This window comes from Chrysochloris asiatica, unplaced genomic scaffold (genome assembly GCF_000296735.1).
Source record: "Chrysochloris asiatica unplaced genomic scaffold, ChrAsi1.0 scaffold00073, whole genome shotgun sequence".
Classification (NCBI taxonomy): Eukaryota; Metazoa; Chordata; class Mammalia; order Afrosoricida; family Chrysochloridae; genus Chrysochloris; species Chrysochloris asiatica.
Window position 1 is genome coordinate 9,618,710 of NW_006408591.1, and position 21,314 is coordinate 9,640,023.

At 38.5% G+C, this 21,314-nt stretch overlaps 1 protein-coding gene across 2 annotated transcripts in view; it reads left to right on the forward strand.

Moving 5' to 3' along the window:
- MAT2B (methionine adenosyltransferase II, beta) overlaps positions 1–14,026 on the forward strand; it is a 24,088-nt gene extending 10,062 nt beyond the window's left edge. The window contains exons 2-7 of one of the 2 annotated variants that reach the window (XM_006864938.1): positions 1,193–1,387; positions 5,571–5,685; positions 5,855–6,007; positions 11,972–12,165; positions 13,059–13,172; positions 13,555–14,026. In XM_006864938.1, the coding sequence (XP_006865000.1) occupies positions 1,193–1,387; positions 5,571–5,685; positions 5,855–6,007; positions 11,972–12,165; positions 13,059–13,172; positions 13,555–13,725 (942 nt within the window). In that variant the 3' untranslated portion in view covers positions 13,726–14,026. The remainder of the gene's footprint in view (positions 1–1,192; positions 1,388–5,570; positions 5,686–5,854; positions 6,008–11,971; positions 12,166–13,058; positions 13,173–13,554) is intronic. The other variant, XM_006864937.1, reaches the window with a different exon arrangement.
- Positions 14,027–21,314: the final 7,288 nt, after the last annotated feature.

A 21,314-nucleotide genomic window follows, 5' to 3' on the forward strand; every position in this document is an offset into this window, starting at 1 on the left:
TTTTTTTTTAAGAACACTATTTGTGTTTCTTGATTTTAACTGTTCTGTATAGGTAAATCTAAGGTGCTCTGGTAGCGTAGTGGTTATGAATCGGGCTGTAAACCGCAAGGTCAGCGGTTCAAAACTACCAGCTGTTCTGCCGGAGAAAGATGAGGCTTTCTGCTCCCGTAAAGATTTACAGCCTCGGAACCGACTCCACGGCACATAACAACAACATAGGTAATCTGGTGTTGGCTCAGGAACATTTTCTGTTGGTAAAATTTAGAAAGTGTGTTAATGCTGCAAGGACTAAAATTACCTTCTTTTAAAATCCTGTGAAGAGTCCTGGTGTGGCTCTATAGGATAATCACTGAACAGTAAGGTTGGTTTGAACTGCAAGGTTGGCAGTTCAAATCCATAAGCTGTTCCTCAGAAACCCTATACAGGGTCACTATGAGTCAAAACCGACTTTATGGCACTAAACAACAAAACGAAAAAGATCCTGTGAAATGTTAACTAATTCTTTAATTTGAGCCTATCAAAATTTGATAAGTGTTGAAATTTGAAATAGAATTCAAAATTAATTAAAAACTGTAGACTAGAAATGTCAGTTGGTTTGAACAGTAAAGTCAGCAGTTCAAATCCACCAACCGCTCCTCTGAAATCCTGTACAGGGTTGCTATGAATCGGGATTTACTCAGCACTTAACAATAATAACAAAAATCAGAATGTGAAGATAAACAGTATTGCTACCAAAAAAAAAGTATTGCTGCAAAATCTTGTTGTTGTTGTTAAGTGCCATCAAGTAGGTTCCGACCCATAGTGACCCTGTCTAAGGTTTCCAAGGAGCGGCTGATGAGTTTGAATCACCGACCTTGCAGTTCAAATAGCTTTGCAGTCAGGCTCATTAACCCACAGTGCCACACCAGGACTCCACAAAATCTTAGGAAGCTATATTAAACAAATATAGCAGAATGTGAAGCAATTGTTTGACATAATATGCATTGCAAGCTGTAAGGTAAGCATTGGAATGCTAACTGAAATGTTGGTGGTTCAAACCCATCAGTTGCTCGTTGGAAACCCTATGCAGGGTCACTATGAGTTGAAACCAACTTGATGACACTTAACAAGGGCTCTGTATTTCTGAAGGCTCAATATTTCCATCTCTCTAACCCTTTCTGTATAATCTCCTCTCCCTCTCTTCATTTTTCAGGAGGAAGTTAACATTCCCAGTAGGCGGGTTCTGATTACTGGTGCCACTGGGCTTCTTGGCAGAGCTGTATACAAAGAATTTCAGCACAATAATTGGCATGCTGTTGGCTGTGGTTTTAGAAGAGCAAGACCAAAATTTGAACAGGTTAATTTATTGGATTCTGATGCAGTTCATCAGATCATTCATGATTTTCAGGTATGGTTTAGTCTGTTTGTTTTAACACATACATTTTAATATATGAGCTATGTTAAAAATGTCTGCATGATACAGAAAATGTTCTTGGTTTCATGAAGGTACTCATAAAAGTTCTTATTCTATGAAGTAGCAACAATATACGAGGGGGCTTCAAAAAGTTTGTGGAAAAATATAATTATCTTTTAATTCCGTTTTATACATTAGCTTTTTAAAAAAAGTTTTTATTGTGAATTAATAGTTTACAGGGAAGAACTTTAGCTTTACATTCATCCTATCATATTTCGTTTCATTGCAATGATTACAATCCCCTCCATGCATCATCAAACAACCAAAGCCTGCCTCCCCGGCCATAAGCACACAGCCCCTCTCCTTCCCTGAGTCCAGAGTCCCCAGCTGCTGCATCTTTCCATGTCCTCTGTGCCTCCATCTCTGGTGTCACTGCTTTCCTGGATAGGGTCCTGCACTCTGCTCTTCTCCCTTGTTTGTTTGTCTCAGGGACCTCCGCTCCTGGACTGCAAAATCAACCACACCTCTCCTTTTGTTACAAAACGTCTACCTTTACATTTCCAACACTCACAGTCAGTCCTGATAACAGTTATTCACTATTGAACCACAAGAGTCTTATCCCCATCTCCTTTCATCAGCCACGTCCAGACAGAGTAGAAACCACTCAGTGGAAATTATACCTTCCCCTGCACCCTCTGGAACTAGGCTCCCTCTTGAAAGCTTGTAAGCCAGTCACTTCTTGCCTTCATAGCCCCTCCATTTTGGGTAGCTAATGTCCAAGTTGCCCATCCCTGTCGACCCTGTGTACTGAGGGGGTGGGAATGATCCTTTCTGTAATGATTTGTCTCCTCTTTTGAGCTACTACATCCATAAGTATACATCAAATTCATCAAATTGTAGCAGATTACTCTTTTTTTTTTTTCCGTCTTCTTTCTTCTTCTAGTCGAGTTCTGATCATCCAGCCATCGAAGCCAGGTCAAGTGGGTACTATCTTCAAGTATGGGTATTCTTGTGCATCTCCCTTCACTTCATATGAAATGGATGCTTCACTCTCTGCTCTAGTCCTCTGTGGCCATGTCCCTGTCTCTGGGCCCAGGAGTCCTCAGGTCTTGCCATACTGCTGGCCAACCAGGTCTCAACCTGGGTTAAATGGAGTCTATTGAACATAGTTGGACCTAGCTCACAACTTCATTGCTGTTTTTCCCCCACTTCCCCTTATTGGTGACCAGTATGGTCACCAGCAAGACCACATGCCTGCTCATGTATTCCCCTTTAGTCTCAGTCTTGGAAGGGGGTTTGCCCTGAGGGGACCCAGCCACTTGCCTAATTGCTCCTGGGTGAATGATTTGCTTGTTCTTGTAGTAGTCAGTTGGACTGCAGTTATGTTTTTGACATTTCCTGCTGGTCTTTCTTTCAAGAAGTATCTTCTGTTCTAGCCGCACCAGGCTGGTCTGCTTGTCCTTTCACGTGGAAATTTCCCACCTCAGAAGATTCTGGTTGGGGATCGGGATTCCACCTATGGTCTTATGCGACGCAGAGGCTCTGCGGGAAGCCTCCATCACTGGGCAAGTTCTAGCCTCATTTTAGGTGTGGTGCTATGGTGTGTCAGACTACAAAGTCGTTTGAATTGCAAGGCCGGTGGTTCAAGCTCACCAGCTGCTCTTTGGAAGCCTTATACAGGGTCGCTATGGGTTGGAACCAACTAGACAGTGCTTAAAACAACAACAATAAGTTATAGGCAAAATGGACTTACAATAATTCTATGGTGATGTTTCTGGCTATTCCTTTCTTTCCCCCTCAAGTGTCTATTTTACAATAGTAGGCAAGGGAAACCAAGATTCAAAAGATGGTCAAGCATCTTAGCATTATTTCCCCTCTTTTACCCATGAATCCATGCCTCAATTCCTCTATCCCAGAGCCCTGTTGTTTCAAGGTTGTGCATACATCATTATTTACCTCTGTCCCACTTAGCCCATGTAAACCTACCTAACTGTTCTTCCTTCTGCCTTGTTCTTCCATTCCCCTCCCCCATCTTGTGTATTGCCACCCCTCCCTAGCACCCAAACTATCCTGTGTCTATTCCCTACCCTGTGCTCCATCTTCCTCTCTCTCCTCTCACCCTACCCCATACATTCCAGTAACCAGCAAAGATTTTTTTTCCCACCTTTTAGTGTGGGTACTTTTTCTTAATCTTTTATAATATTGGTCCTTTGCAGTATTTCTCCTTTTGTGACTGACTAATTTCACTCAGCATAATGTCCTCAAGGTTCCTCAATGTTATGCAGTGGCTTGCAGCTTCATTGTTATTCTTCAAGGTAGCATAATATTCCATTGTGTGTATTTACCAAAGTTTATTTATCCATTCTTCCATTGATGGGCACTTAGGTTGTCTCCATCTTTTTGCTGTTGTAAATAGTGCTCCTATGAACATTGATGTGCATGTATCTACTCGTGTTGTGGCTCATATTTCTTGTGGATAAATACCAAGTAGAGGAATTGCTGGATCATAAGGTATTTCTATTTCCATTTTTCTGAGGAAGCATTACATTGTAGGAGGATCCCAGTCTCTCCACATCCTCACCAGCATTTATTGTCCTCTACTTGTTTGATCTCTGCTGTTGTTGCTGGTGTCCATTAGCTTTTTGAAGCACATTAATATAATGCACCTTTTTTTTTTGAATAGCAAGTTACTGTTGTGTACACTTCCTTAAATGATTTGAGATAATAAGTTGAAAAATAACTGAAATATGATATGTGTTATGAAAAGTTAATGTTTATGGACTTTCTTTAAAATACCACTTTCTATGCAAATACTTTTTGAATTTTAAGCTGTATACCGTACAACACTGCAGAATTGTTGTTAGTGCCATGCAGTCGGTTCTAACTCATAGCAACCCTGTATGGGGTTTCCAAGGAGCAGATGGTGGGTTTGAACTGCCAGTCTTGTAATTCAAAGTCCATTGTTGATCCTATTACAGTGCTACACACTGCAGAATATGTATTATCATTTCCATTTTAAATCAGAGAAAGCCAATTCAGAGAGGTTAAATAACACTATTTTGTTAGGTTCGGATCCATTTCTAGTGAAATCTAAGTGATATCCAAGGAGTACTGTATCAGAGTCAATTTAAGGACCTTCTTGGCTTTACCCCAAGAGATTTAATTCAGTAAGTCTGTGATGAGGCCAAGATTCAATATTTTAAAAAGCATCCCAGATTATGATCTTTCAGGTGTGAAAACAACTCTCAGAGCCTACTTCCTCAAGTATTGTTGAGAATGAGAGAGTTTGGGATGTGAGTATACTAGCCCTTTTCATCTCTGCTCATCTCAAATCTTACCTCTGGTGTTCAGCTCCCCTCTAGTGGCACTGCCCTTTTTTTCTACAAGGGACCCTCTGCAGCAGGACTTAGAACTAGTTCATTCTGGTTCAATTCCCTATTGAGAATTTGCCTTTCCATCCTAGGTAAAATGAATCATAATCTACTTTTAATAAGATTCAAGATCAGGTGATAGGATTTAGAGCCCTGCTCTGCAGTTCTCTAGTTTAACTTCTATCACATTGTATTGAAACAGTCTCTTTACATTTCTGTATTTTCTTTTTAAGGAGCCCTGGCAATATATAGTGGGCTGCGTTTGGGGCTATCAACCACAAGGTCAACAATTTTAGTCTACCAGCAGCTTGATGAGAAAGATGAGACCCTTTGCTCCCTTAAAGATTTACAGCCTTGGAAACCTATACAGGGTTACTATGAGTCAGAACTGACTCAATGGCACACAACCACCACCACCATTTTTCACTGTTTATGAGATCCTTGCTTTTAGAACATGTTCTGTAATATAGATAGCATGCTAAATAGTCGACTGGGAATATAATTTGCATGGATTGTTGATGTTTTTAAATGATTGGTCAAAGATAACTGAATATACATTTAATTTTTAGTTGGTGTTTCTCTACTTTTTACACAGATTTTTAAAATAGTCCATATTAATTGCACAAGAGATAGTTTTATTTGCCCATCTAAATTAGGGAGCAGAGCTTATTTTGATGTGGAAATACAGTTGTTGACATAAAGAGCTTTGTTGGCAGATATTTTTCATGGAGTTTATTCTTAAAAGGCTATAGTTTGTTCTGTTTTATTCCTTTTTGGGTTAAAAATGCATAATGCTTAACTTCCAGCCCCATGTCATAGTGCATTGTGCAGCAGAGAGAAGGCCAGATGTTGTAGAAAGTCAGCCAGATGCTGCTTCTCAACTTAATGTGGATGCTTCTGGGAACTTAGCAAAGGAAGCAGGTAATGATAACTTTATAAAACCTTCATAAAATAGACTTTTAAAAGATTAACCTTTTATAGATTGTTTAAAGAAGTTATATATACACATATATATCATGAAGAATAAACCTTTCTAACTTCCTTTAAAAAGTAATGCCAAGTAATAATTTTTGTTTTTGTCTCTGTATAGCTGCAATTGGAGCATTTTTAATCTACATTAGCTCAGATTATGTATTTGATGGTACAGATCCACCTTATAGAGAGGAAGACATTGCAAATCCCCTAAATTTATATGGAAAAACAAAATTAGAAGGCGAAAAGGCTGTCCTGGAGAATAATTTGGGTAAGACATGATTGTTTTAGCCTCTCATTATCTTCGATGATACCTTTTTGTTTGATTTGTTTAATTTTTTAAATTACACACCACAAATCACTGGAGAAAAATGAAAGAGTGAAACACTAAAATAGGAAAATAATTTTAGAAATTCTAGAGAATAATTGGAATGTGGTGTGGTGCTATAGAATAAGCACCAGACTATAAAGTCTGTTTGAACTGCAAGGTCAGTGGTTCAAGCTCACCAGCTACTCCTTAGAAACCGGATACAACGTCACTGAGTCAGAGCCAATTCAGTGGCACTTAACAACAAGGGTTGTTGTTAAGTCTTAGTCCTTTCAGATTTTGTAGTATTAAGGTATATATGTGTGTGTGTGTGTGTATATCTATATATATCTATGTGTGTGTATATATATATATACATACACCTTTGTATACAGAAAACAAATAATTAGGCATAGGTTTTTATACTCTGTTCTCAGAAAGTGCAGGCTAGAATCTTTCCTTAGCATCAGATATTCAATGTATTGTTTTTCTTTTTTCCTGTGTGTACATGTGTGCATAGACATGCTGTTTGCCACTGAGTTGATTCTAATTTGTAATGACCAAACATGACAGAACATAGAATTTACTATGTGCTATTGAGTCAGTTCTGACCTATAGTGACCATGTGTAGTTACCTAGGAGCGGCTGGTGACCTTGAAGAGCCGACATTGTGGTTCAAACCAACTTTGCAGTTCCTCGCATTAACCCATAGCACCACACCAGGAGTCCGAATATGTAGAACTGGCCCTACAGAATTTCCTAGGGTAGAATAGGCACTGGATCACAAGGTTTGTTTGAATTGCAAGGTCGGCGGATCAAACCCACCAGCTGCTCCTTGGAAACCCTATACAGGGTTGCTATGAGTTGGAACTGACTCAACAGCACTTAACAGCAAAAACAATAAGGAATCCAGATTGTTAGGTGTTTTTCTTTTTCAGCCACTGGTAGGGTTGGAATCATCATTGACCTTTCAGTTAGCAGCTGAGCGCTTAACCATTATGCAACCAGTGCTCTTTATGTGTGTGTATACATATGAAGGTATAAATGGATACAATCAAGATGGTGGATCATGTAGACATGCAGTGAGGAGCTCCGTCACCAATAACACAGAATACCAGGCCAAACAGGCTCAGGGGATGGTGCTAGAACTTTGAACCACATACAAAGGTATGTTTAGAAGATTGGAAGGCTTACAGCTAGGGAAATTTGTAAGAGAATCAAGAAATCCATTGCTTTCCAATTCAAGGCACTCAGCTATTCCCAGAGCCACCATCTTGGAGGAAAACAAGTAGGGGAAGGATCAGAACAGCCCCAAACACCTGACAGAACCGAGCAGATACAGGTATGGACATTCATTTTTTTGATGTCTGTCCATTGTTCGTTGTTCTCTCCCTGACTGCGCACCTCTATTCTGGTTAACTAGAGGGGATATCTGAACGAATAGATACCCCACCCCCACCCCTGGAGGGTTCTACTACGCATGCACACAGATCTCAAAATTTAAAGTGACAGTTTTGACATAAAACCAAACGGCCACAACTCGTCTGTGTGTTGTATGGTGGTGGCTTGTGAGTTGCTGTGATTCTGAGGGCTATGCCACCGGTAATTTAAGATGAGCTTCTAGGCAAAGACAGACTAGGAAGAAAGAGTGACAAACTACTTCTGAATCTTTAGTCACTGAAAACTTTATGAATAGCAGAGAAACACTGTCAGATACAGTGCTGGAAAATAAGCCCCTCAGGTTGGAAGGCACTCAAAATGCGACTGGGGAAGAGATGTCTCCTCAAAGTAGAGTTGACGCGAATGGATTTAAGCTCGTGGGAGAAAAGCCCACAGAACCTTCTTTTGCTGATGGGGCACAACTCAAAATGAAGAGAAATAGCTGTAAACATCTGTGCTTTATTGACTACGCAAAGGCTTTCGATTGTGTGGATCATGACAAGCTATGGACAACATGGTGAAGTATGAGTATTCTGGACTGCTTAATGGTACTCATGAGGAATCTCTACCTGGACCAAGAAGCAGTTGTTCGAACAGAGCATGGGAACACTGAATGTTTTAAAATTAAGAAAGGTGTGCAACAAGGTTGTATTCTTTCACCATACTTATTCAACCTGTATGCTGAGGAAATAATATGAGAAGCTGGGTTCTATGAAGAAAAACGTGGTGTCAGGATTGGAGGAAGACTCATTAACAACCTGCAATATGCAGATGATACAACTTTGCTTGCTGAAAGTGAAGAGGACTTAAAACATTTACTGATGAAGATCAAAGAGCACAGCCTTCGGTTAGGATTACATCTCAATGTCAAGAAAACAAAAACCTTCACCACTAGACCAATAGACAACATTTTTATCAATGGAGAAAAGATTGAAGTTGTCAAGGACTTCATTCTTCTTGGATCAACTATCAACACTCACAGAAGCAGCAGTCAAGAGATCAGACGACGTATTGCATTGGGCAAATCTGCTGCACAGGAAGTTTTTAAAGTATTGAAGAGCAGAGATGTCAGCTTGAGGACTAAGGTGCACCTGACTTAGCCATGGTATTTTCAGTAACCTCATATGCATGCAAAAACTGGACAGTGAATAAGGAAGATCGTAGAAGAATTGATGCCTTTGAGTTATGGTGTTGGAGGAGAATACTAAAAGTGCCATGGACTGCCAAAAGAACCAATAGATCTTTTTTGGAAGAAGTGCAGTTAGAGTGCTCCTTAGAGGCCAAGATGGCCAAACTTGATCTCTCATACTTTGTACATATTGTCAGGAGGGATATCATGCTTGGTAAGATGGAGGGTCAGAGAAAAAGAGGAAGACCCCCAATGAGATGGATTGGCCAGGTGGCAGCATTGATGGACTCAAGTGTGGCAGCAGTAGTGAGGTTGGCCCAGGATTGGACATTGTTTCGTTCTGCTGTGCATAAGGTCACTATAAGTCAGTGCCGACTCGATGGCACCTAACAACAACAGCAACAACATACATATAAATACACATGTATGGAGTTCTGGTGTGGTGCTATGGGTTAATGCTTTGGAATGCAAAGTCGGTTTGAACCACATCAGCAGTTCAGCCTCACCAGCCGCTCCTCGAACATCGGCACTTAACAAATGTGTGTGTGTGTTTGTATGTATATATTTATGTATATATATTTATGTGTGTATATATAAAGAGGTTGTTGTTGTTGTTTGTTGTTAAGTGCCGTCGAGTCGGTTCCGACCCATAGCGACCCTGTACAGGGTTTCCGAGGGTGTAAATCTTTACGGGAGTAGAAAGCCTCATCTTTCTCCCGCGGAGCGGCTGGTAGTTTCGAACCGCTGACCTTAAGGCTCGCAGCCCGATTCGTAACCACTACGCTACCAGAGCGTCCTCTTATAATATTAATCTTGGGATGACAAGCATCAAATTTGCTTTTCTCTGGAGACAATTTTGTGTACAGTGTTTTGTAACAATGTGTCTTAGTTTATTGGAGTCTGTCTTAGTTATCTAGTGCTACTGCAGCGGAAATACCACAGAGGGATGGCTTTAACAAATAGAAATTTATTCTCTCACATTTTAGGTGTCTAGAAATCCAAATTCAGAGCACTGGTTCTGGAGTTAGGGTCCTTGTTTCATTTCAGCCATGTGTAGGTCCAGCAGTCCTTTCAGTTCTCTCAGTGTTTTGGCAGTAATCCTCCTCCAGATCTAAGAGCTTCACAGTGCATAGACCCCAGACCTAAAAGATGCACTCTACTCCTGACTCTTATTTCTTGATGGTACAGGGTCCCTCTGTCTCTGTTCATATCTCTTTTAGGTCTTGTAACAAAAAAGGTATTTCATGTCACACCCTTTGGGATCTCCCATACATTGGATTGGGGTGGTGGTGCAATTGTTGTTGTTAAGTGCCATCAATCGGTTCCGACTCATAGCGATCCTATGTAGGGTTTCTCAGGCTGTAAATTTTTGTGGGAGTAGAACGCCTCATCTTTCTCCTGAGGAGTGGCTAGTAGGCTAGGACCATCAACCTTGTGATTTGCAGTCCAGTGAGTATCCTGTAGAGCCACCACATTCCCTAATAGTGGTGCTAAGGATAATGTATCCCACTCTTAACTGCCAAACCACTGAGGTCCAGTCGGCTTTCACATATTTTGCAGGATGCAGTTCAGTCCATTCAAGAGTCCCTTATGGCGTAAACAGTTATTGCACTCTGCTAACCTAAAAGGTGGAGATCAAGTCTATTCACAGGTGCTGAAGTCTATTTCTAAAAAAAAAGGCTGTTGAAAACCATATGGAGCACAGTCCTACTCTTGACACACATGAGGATACCATGAGTTGGAAATAACAGTAACAGTTTTTTGCTCTTTCAAATTTATTTCACAACCTGGTTTTTCTCACATCGCTGCATTTCCGTACTTGTAGTGCTAGATGGTATATCTTATATCTATTAGTGCTGCATAGACGTACTTAAAAGATCCCCTCCATGAAAACTACTGCCTTAGACCATCCTATATCCTTGAGAAATACCTCTTAATGTAAGATCCCATATTGATGGACATTCAGTTTGTTGTCCTTCAGGAATCATCCTTGAATGTATATCTGTATATACTTGTCAAGTAAGTTAATTTTTAAAGAAAATATTTGTTGATTTTCAGTTAAAGGGTAACTTATCCAAAGGCAGACCCCTGGATGTTGCAGATGTTTTATACTTGATTACATATGAAAGGTTGTCAGTTCAAACTTAATCCAGTGACACTGCCGAAGAAAGGCGTGGTGATTTGCTTTCATAAAGATTATAGCTCTGTAATCCATGAATCAGCACTGATTTTAATGTTGTTGTTGTTGTTATGTATCGTGGAGTCGGTTCCGACTCATAGTGACACTGTACAGGGTTTCCAAGGCCTCTTTGTCCTGTGGAACAGCTGGTAGTTTCAAACTGCTGACCGTGCGGTTCACAGTCCGATTCATAACCACTACGCTACCAGAGCTCCTTGTTAGTGGGATCCAAAGGCTATTATAACCATCCCCTCAATGGAGATCTGTATAGGATTCAAATAAAAAGTCTTTCATCAGTACTTGTGAGAATAATGGTGAACGTGTACTTCACATAGATTCACCAAATGGTAATGTGTTTTGCCACATTTTATTATATAATTTTTTTCTAAGCCCGGTGAGAATTAGTTGAATTTCACCCCAAAACATGTAATCATCCATATTTTAAAGATCAAAGATATTTTTCTACATAATTGCAATAGAATTATCTCATTCAGAAGTTTAACATTAATACAAAACATTGTAGTATAGTGGTTATGAATAGGGCTGCTAGCCTCAAGGTCGGTACTTCGAAACTACCAGATTTTCCATGGTAGAAAGATGAGATTTTTCTGCTCCCGTAAAGATTTGCAGCCTCGGAAACCCTGTGCAGAGTCACTATGAGTCGGAACCGACTCCACGATACTTAACAACAATAACAACGTAATCAAATATGGAGTGCTGGTGTGTTGCTTTAGGATATTCACTGGACTGTTAACCATAAGATCAGTGGTTCAGAGCTGAAACTGACTTGTATTTAACAACAAAACATAATCAAATATATAGTCTATATAGAAATTTTTCTAAATGTTACAGTAATGTCCTTTATTGTTTTTTGTTTGTAAATCTAGTATCCAATTAGGTCACTCAATGTATTTAGTTGTCATGATTCATTTTACTTTTAATGACTATAATAATTTAGAAATTATATATGTATGACTGTATAAAAAAATCCCAAATAACAGAAGACATTAAAAATTTTCAGGATTTCACATTTGTTAAGTTGCATTATTACAGGTGAGCTGTGGCATTTTAGTATATTTTTATTAAATACAAGTTTTTTACTTTGATGTTTAAAGCCACATGTTTTTATCTTAAAATTTAATGTTAGCTTTAAATAGTATCTGCTTTTATTCATGTCCAGGAGCTGCTGTTTTGAGAATTCCTGTTCTGTATGGAGAAGTCGAAAAACTTGAAGAAAGTGCTGTGACTATTATGTTTGATAAAGTGCAGTTCAGCAACAAGTCAGCAAACATGGACCATTGGCAGCAGAGATTTCCTACTCATGTCAAGGATGTAGCCTGTGTGTGTCGTCAGTTAGCAGAGAAGCGAATGCTGGTGAGAATCTTTGAAAGCAAGAATCATCTTTGTAAATATCCTGTTGTCTTTTCCATGCTTAAACTTTCACAGCTAAACTTAAAGTGTAATTGAGTGGAAGTTAAGGTGTTTTTTTAAAAACTAGTTACACAGAGAGTAGACAAAAGTAATTTACAGATACTAGACAGTAATTCAGTGTTAAAAATATATAATACCAAAGAAGAATGTAAGCAGTTTTTATTTTTAATCACTCTAAAAAACTCTTTTTTTTTTAAAAAAAAGATACTTGACTTAAACATTTGAAAGCATTAGAGATGAAGCAAATATCCATAGAAAGTTTAGAGCCTTATTTTCAGAATACTAAAAATAATATAACCACAATTTTTTAATATATAAAAACTTATATTTAAAATGTATGCCATACTTGAGATTGTTATGACTAGGTCATCTTGAAAAATGGTTCTATTAAATTTTAATTCTACTTGTTAAATTGAACTCTTCCCATAAAAATATCTAGCTATATTGTTGTTAAATGCCGTCAAATTGGTTTCTACTCATAGCGACCCTGCTTAGGGTCCCCAGGGAATGGCTGGTGACTTTGAACCACCAACCTTGTGGTTCAAACTGCTCTTGCAGTCCAGTGCCATACCAGGATTTCCATTAAACAACATTGGAGCCATTTTTATTTTTATCTTTAAAATATTCTTAAAATTAATTCAAGTGTTGCTTTTAGTATTTAGCTGGGAATATTTATAGTAATTTAATTTTAGATAGCTTAGTAAGAACTTTCCAGAAAAGGAGGTTGAATTTTTAGTTCCTAGACCTTTGTAACTAATTTTCTTGTCAAACCTACCATTCGACTCAACTCAGACAAATTGAAACTAGTTTGGGTTCTTTTGTGTCCTTGTTCTTAGGATCCATCAATTAAAGGAACCTTTCACTGGTCAGGCAACGAGCAGATGACTAAGTATGAAATGGCATGTGCAATTGCAGATGTTTTCAATCTCCCCAGCAGCCACTTGAGACCTGTAAGTATATGGCATTCAAAAGCTCACATTTTCAAAACTCAGCTCTGTCATAACAGTGTGTACTGTTGATAAAATTTTTCTTGTTGCTTTGGGCTTGTTAAATAACTTCACTTCCATTACTCATTAGAATGAACTTGCTAATATGTTGGCCATTTGTATTGCTGGTTTTCTCTGAATTATTATCTATAAAGAAATCCATCAATACTCAAGTCAGTAGGAAAGATATTTTCTTGATTTTGGCAGTTTTTTTTTTTTTGTTTCTTTTTCTAAGTATGATCAAATCAGAGTCCTTGTGCTCAGGAAAAAGTGTGAATATAAAACCTTAAAAATAGCCCATTATTTACCTCTGATTTCCCCCCTCCATTTTTCTTTTTCTTTAAAGATCACTGACAGTCCAGTCTTAGGAGCCCAGCGTCCAAGAAATGCTCAGCTTGACTGCTCCAGATTAGAGACCTTGGGCATTGGCCAGCGAACACCATTTCGAATTGGAATCAAAGAATCACTCTGGCCTTTCCTCATTGACAAGCGATGGAGACAAACTGTCTTCCATTAGTTTATGTGTGTGTGTATGTGTTTTTTTTAATGAAAAGTATAGTATGTGGCACTTTTTAACCAAAAAAAGGAATAGTTTTGTATGCGTGCTTTAATTGTGACACTTAACGATCTTTCAGGTAAATGATGCTCTTGCACTAGTGGCATTATCTAAAGAAACTAAGGAGCAATGATGCCTTGTTTGAAGTAATTTTTCTGTTTAACATTTTATTTGTTCTGACTTAACGTGCTGTTTGAGTAAAATAATTTACGATTCTTAAATACTTGAGAGCCAAAATGAAATGGTTCTGCTGTAGACTTTTTTTGTGGGGAGAAAGGGTGGGGTAAATGAAATATACGGTTCATGCCCATAACCTCATTATATTTTCAGAGTTTTTGCAACTGTTGACTGTTTCTGTTGATTGTTTAAAAGTGTGTTAAGTTTGAAAATCAATGGTGTTCATTATTGCTTTGCTTGAGCTCAGATCAAAATGTTTAAAGAAAAACTTTATTTTTGCAACTTAAGTGCAGTTTTTATGCTTAAGATGTTATATATATTGGAACTTCTGAAGCTTGATGCATCCTACTTTTGTAGCAGTGAGCCAAGAATGTATGTATATGTTGTATGTCTTTTAAAACTATGTATAACTGTCCTTTTCACTCCATGTTGCTACATGACATTTCATATGTATGGTTATACTAACAACAGACCTTGTGAGTCTTTTCACCTTTCATGGATAATAATAAAAACATACAGCTGGCATGAGAATACTTATTATTTATTTCTGTTTTTAGATGTAAGACCAAATTTCTAAACTAATTGTTCTTTTGCACCTTTGATTTTTAGAGGTTACATTTTTTGTTTAATAACTGAAACATAAAAGAATACAGTTATATGTTCGTTGTTAAGTGTCATCAAGTTGGTTCTGACTCATAGTGACCCTGTTGTGCAGGGCTTCTGAGGAGTGGCTTGTGGGTTTCAACCGCTGACCAGGAGTTTAGTAGTCCAGTGCTTATCCTGGACTGGACTGCTCATTGCAAGGTTGGCAGCTCAAACCCACTAGTTATTCCTTGCAAACCCTATACAGGGTCGCTATGAGTTTGAACTGACTTGATAGCACTTAACAACAAAATCAGTTTTTAAATGTAAGGTAGCAAGGGTAGCACTTGCATTTGTCACTATATTGCAGAATTCAGTGTGTTTTAAAATTATTACATTTTACATAGTACAACAGTCAAGTTTCAAAGAATAAAAAACTACCTTCTCAACCTTCATCTGTATAGAAAAACCAATATATTTATCAGTTCCTTTTATAAGGTTCTACAGGCATTTTGCATATGTAGTAATAGTATTATGTGCTGTTAAGTTGGTTCTAACTCACAGCGACCCATTATAGGGTTTCTGTGGCATAAATCTTGGCAAAAGTACAAAGTATCATTGTTCTTCTGAGGGGAGTGGCTCTGGCCTTGTGGTTCGTGATCCAGTGTTTCAATTTTGGAGTCACTGTGCTTCCCCATGTGTAAGAATATATACATGTATATGTGGTCACACTCTTGCCCACCAATGTTTACAAAGACATCATACTGTTATGTTTTCTGCATTTTTAATATTCAAATTTTTACTTTTACAGAGAAGTTGCCAGAATAGCATAAAAATGCCCATGTTTTTCCATCATAGTCCCCAGTAAGCCTCATATTTCTGTTGCAAAATGACTGGTGGATTTGAACTGCCAACATTGCAGTTAGTACCACCAGGGCTTCTTAATTTGTTGTTTGTTGCTAAATACCAGCGAGTCGGTTCTGACTCAGCATTGAAAATCAAGAAATTAGTGTGATACAATACTATCATATACTCTACAGGGCCCCATTCAAATATAACCAGATGTCCAATAATACTTTTGTTAGTGCTGTTGAGTGAGTTCCCAGTTCTGACTCATAACAACCTCTTGTATAGGGTTTTCAAGGAGCAGCTGGTGGTTTGAACCACTGACCTTATGGTTTCCAGTCTAGTGCTTATCCTACAGTGCCACACTGAGTGTCCTTAATATTCGTAATAGGTTTAAAATGCAATTCAGGATTAATCCTTATATAGGTTATGTTGTTTTAATTTTAGTCTGGAACATTGATCTTGTTTGTCTTTCATATTCTTGAGACATTTTTGAGAATCTGTATGTATAGTGTTACCATGACTCAGAATCAATTATACGGGGGGGCTTCAAAATGGAATTTTCTACAAACTGAAAACCCCTTGTACATATATGAAATCTAACCTAAGTTGCTGGGTCTTGGAGTTCAAGACCATTGTCTTGGGTGGACATCAGGATCAATTGGCACAGCACAGTTCACAAACTGTGCTTTGACAAGTGCTGCTGAGGTGTGAAAACCTTGTGAGTGGCCACTTATTGGTCTCTCCCTGTCTGGAGGAAAGAGGAGTGACTAAAATTGAAGTCACATGGAAACAATCCAGTGGACTAAAGGACCATATGAACTTCAGTCTGTATGACTCTGAGACCAGAAGAAATAAATGGTGCATGTCTTCTAACTGCTGAAAGGTATCACATTGAAAAGTCCAGGCTTACTCTTCAGGTCTGGAAGTGAACTCACCTCACAACTCAATTTTCAGCCAAACAATAACACTAGTGAGGTATGCACACTTTAGTCACCATTTGAAATAAAAAAGGTAGCATTTACCCAAGGACAAAGTTCAGAAGGATTAGGAAAGGATGAGGAATGGCAACACAGTTGGGTAAGTAATGTTACATTGAGGGGATTACAGTCATAAAGAGAAAATGCGTTGTGAATTGTTGGATGTAAAATGGATGATCTGCTATGTAAGCAACCCAATTTATAATAAAGTTTAGAAAAAAACCCAATGAGCGCATATTGATACCTCTAATTGTTTTGTTCCACAGAGTTTATTTTAGCTTATTTTCTGTGTCTACCTTGTTTCTCTGACTCAGAAGTCTGTCTCCTATAATTCTCAATATATACTTTAAAAAAAAATTTAATCCATTAGCAAAAACCATTCCAATCCCTTCTACCTCCCTGGCAACTCCCCTCAACACATGGGCCTTCATGATCCAAATGAGCACCTCCAGACCCAAGGACCTGGGCCCCGATGCCCATGATTATAAGGGTCACTGTACTTGGTATGAGAACAGAGACATGGAGCCAACAACCACACAGGCTATCTGGAGCCAGTGGAGCACCAAAGAGGAAGTTAGGTGTTAATTGCTACCGTTATTCCATTGTATCAATGAATGGACCACAATTTATTTACTCATTAAGTTGATGCAATTTAGGTTATATGCAGTCATTAGAAAATGTGTTTAATGAACCCAATGTGTAAAACACTGTGTTTATGAAACTTAATCTACTTCATGTTCATAGTATGTATTACAAGCATATGCTACAGTGTATCTGCAGAAAAAAATAGAATTCAGAAAAAAAAATTTCATCAAAATGGAAAACATTTACATATGTGCTTGATTGTGTGAGGAACAGAGGACATTTAAAATATTTCTCTGAAGTCACATGCTAGAAAGATGTTCCACGTAAAGGTATTTGCTTATTTCATTTGGGTTTTATTTAATACACGATAATCATTCCAGCTAATTTCAGAAAGAAATAGGAAACAGCTTTCCAGTAGCAAATCATTTAAAGAAATTACTACTGAAATCCAAAAGGATCCCTGGTGGTGCTGAAGGATAAGCACTGGACTGCATACCACAAGGTCATCGATTCAAACCCGTCAGGCTCTATGAGAGAAAGATGGTGCTGGCTACTCAGTAAAGATTGACAGTCTTGGAAACCCCTGTGTAAGGTTGCTGTGAATCAGAATCAATGGCAGCGGGTTCAGAGTTTACTGTTGAAATACTACAGAACAATATTTGCCTTGAATAGAATCCCAGTTAACCAAATGCTAATTGAAAAGTTGGTGATTCTAGTGCACCCGAAGGTGCCTCAGAAGAAAGGCCTTATGATTTACTTTTGAAAAATCACCCATTGAAAATCTACTCTGAAGAATGATAGTCCTGAGTGGAAATCAATAGCAATTAATTGATGCTAGGAACAAAGATGATTAGTAAATGACTCTGTGAACTTAACCAAATGCCTAAATGTGTAGGCTGTGAGGAATAATGTACTACACTTGTCACTATAAACATTTTCAATGTCATTTTCTGGATATATGACATTAGTTGAAAGTTTTCATGCATGAACTGTTACCAGTGGGGTATTTTTTCTTGTCATTTATTTTCTAAAATTTCTATGATGAACATAATATTTTGGAAATAGATTTAAGAAGATTTCAAAGAAGATAATTTTTCTTAGTTGCATTGCCTAACAATTTCTGAAAGATCTGTACTTTGCCACATAAATAGCAAAATACTTGATTTGTGTGCAAAAAATTTTATTTCGAAATTGGATACTTTCAAATTCATACGTTGTTGTTATGTGCCGTGGAATCGGTTTCAATCATAGTGACCCTGTACAGGGTTTCCGAGGCTATAAATCTTTATGGGAGCAGAAAGCCTCATTTTTCTCCCGTGGAAGAGCTGGTAGTTTTGAACTGCTGACCCTGAGGTTCTAGTAAGGTTTGCTTCATATATCTTGGTGCTTTTTCACTGGGAGTATAAATATTTATTATTGTTATGTCATCTTGCTCAATTGACCCTTTGATCATGAGATAGTGTGCCTCTTTTTCTCTTATGGTGGCTTTTGTCTTAAAGTTTACTTTATCAGAGATTAGTATTGTCACTCCTGCTTGTTTATTGTTGCTGTTAGCTTGGTATATTTTTCCTTCCTTTAACTTTTAGTCTGTTTTTGTCTTTGTGTATAGGATGTGTCTCTTGCAGGCAGCATATTGGAGGGTCTTGTTTTCTTATCCATTCTGCCACTCTCTCTCTCTTCACTGGTGCATTTAATCCATTGACATTCAATGTAATTACGATAGGTATGAATTAATTGCTACCATTATGTTAATTTTTTGGTGGTGCTTTTGTTCTGCATATCTTCTTGTGCTGAGTTTGTCTTTTTGTGCTATTTCTTGTTGGTTTCTTCTTAGTTTTCATGCTTGCTTGTTCTGCTTGGAAGTTCATTTTCATGGAAGTTGTGAAGTATTAACTTTCTATGGGGTTACCTTATAGTCTATTAACTTTTCCCTTCATTTAAAACAATCTAGTGTATCCTGTAATCTAACCTGACCTCCTCACCAACTGGATCTCAGTTCCTACATGTTCCCCTTTTTTGACATTGTTATTATTTTGATCTTCGGTTGACCTACCAGCTCCTTTGAATTCATTGTTGAATTTTATTCTGTTCTGGACTCTGCTATCCATTGTCTGAGTTTCAGATGGTGTTGCCACGCCTGTCAATCTCAGATTGTTGTCTGTTCTTGTTGGTTTTCAGTCCAAAGAACTCCCTTTAGGATGTTTTGAAGTGCTGCATTAGCTTTGACAAACTCTTTTAGCTTCTGCTTATCCTGGAATGTTTTGATTACACCATCATATTTGATTGACAGTTTTTCTGGGTAGATGATTCTTGGTTGGCAGTTTTTTTTCTTTTAGGGTTTTGTATATGTCTCCCCATTGCCTTCTTGCCTGCCTGGTTTCTGCTGAGAAGTCAGAACCTCTTTTGCTTGCTTTTGTAAGTAACACTTCTCTTTTCCCTAGCCGATTTTAGAATGGTTTCCTTATCTTTGATTTTGGAGAGCTTGTTTATTATATGTCATTGTGATTTTCTTTTGGGGTCTATCCTTCCTGGGGTACTGTCAGCTTCTTGAATCTTTATCTTCTCATCTTTCAAGATGTTAGGGAAATTTTCTTCCAAAAGCTCTTCAACTATCTCCTCTGTGGACTTCTCCGATTCTTCCTAATCCAGAATGCCAGTAATTCTTAAATTTTTACTCTTCATGTTATCCAGCATGAATCTTAGACTCTCTTCAGATTTCTTTTATCCTTTTTTTTTTCTTCCTCTTCTATCTTAGCAGTATTGAGAGGTTTGTCTTCCAGCTTGCTGGTTCTGGCATCCATCTCTTCTATTCTGCTCCTTTCCCCTCTCAGTGTATTGTCCATTTCTGATATTTTATTATTAATCATCTGGATCTCTTTTTGCAGGTTTTGAATTGTTTCCAATGCTGTATCGATCTTGTTTGATTGCTCTTGTTGTACTTTCCTGACTTCTTCCTTGTTTTCCTCCACCCCTTTTTGGAGCATTTGAATTTGTTTCCATATCATTCTTCTGAATTCTTTCTCAGGCAAATTCAGAGCCTGGTCTCCTACTGGAAAGTCTGTGTCTGTCTCAATCTTATTTGTCTCTGTTATTTTTTTCTGTTTTTGACATTTTCAGCAGTTATGTTTGTTTTTAATGCTTAAATTGATGTTTGTTGCTGTGTTATTAAGCTTACTGGGTGTCTCCTGGTGGATATGATCAGGAGATAGGCTCCCCTTTTTGCATGTAATGCTTGGCAGCTGTTATTGGCTCTTGTCTCAATGGTGGAATATTATGGGTTGTGCTTGTAGCTTGGCTATATGGCCACAGTTGCTGTCTCTTCATGGTTAACATAGGGAGAAAAGCTTCCACCTCCAGGAAAAATGTGTGATCAAAAAGACCAAAAGCAGAAGCAACATAAAAGCAGAGATAAAAACCACCACTTTGAAACAAAAATAAAACTGTGGCCTACTGGCCAGTTGCCTTGATACATAGGCAGTGTGTGTGCACTGTAGAAGCCTCCAGCAGTGGTTGGGGGTGTGTGCTCACTCATGCCCCTCCTCTAGTCACCACCGTAGAGGTGTGAAGATAGATATTGAAAAGTTATTGGAGAAAGATTGTCTACTATTTTGTCTCTGAAGGTCAGTTAGGTATCTGCGTGTACACAGCGTAATTCTCAAAATAGTTGCGTCCTTTTATGTTGGGGTTTTACAGATTGTTCATATGGTTTGTCTGTCAGGCCAGACCTGCTTTTTTTCTTGCTGGATAGGCTGGATTAAAGGGTGCTGCACAAGTTAACTTTAGGGCTGGGACCCACAGGCAGATGTCACAAGCAGACGCCAAAGAATTTGTCCTTGGGACTGATGGGACTCATTCTCTGTGACGTGGGAAAACTGTGGACTCAACACTGGACTTTTTTGGGGGTGCTCACACACCCGCCTGAAGGCATCTGGGCTGGGCAAAGAAAGGGCCACAGAGAAGAGGAGGTATAAATGTGTAGAATCCCCCCACACCTCCTTTTGCAAATGTCACTGTACCACTTTTAGCACATGTTCACTGTGTTGGTTTTGCTGTAGTCCCGCCCTCTGAACTCCACATGGGTGGGGTGGCCACAGACGAAGTTCTGAGTCTCAACCTATTCCTAAATCACAATATTTTCCTTTATACTGTGATTTTCCCACCAGCGGGTGTGGGAAATTGATGCCCTGCACCTTATGCTAGATCCAGAATTCTGGTGCTGTTCCGTTAAAGCAGCTTTTCTGGGTTTTCAGCCCCTCCCCATGGAGCCTGTCCTACCTGATTCTGCTCTGCCACCCCCAAAACCAGAAGTCTGTATGTTTTCTTGTAAAAGCTTTTATTGTGAATTGAATGAAAGTTTACAGGGCAGATCATTCAACAAAT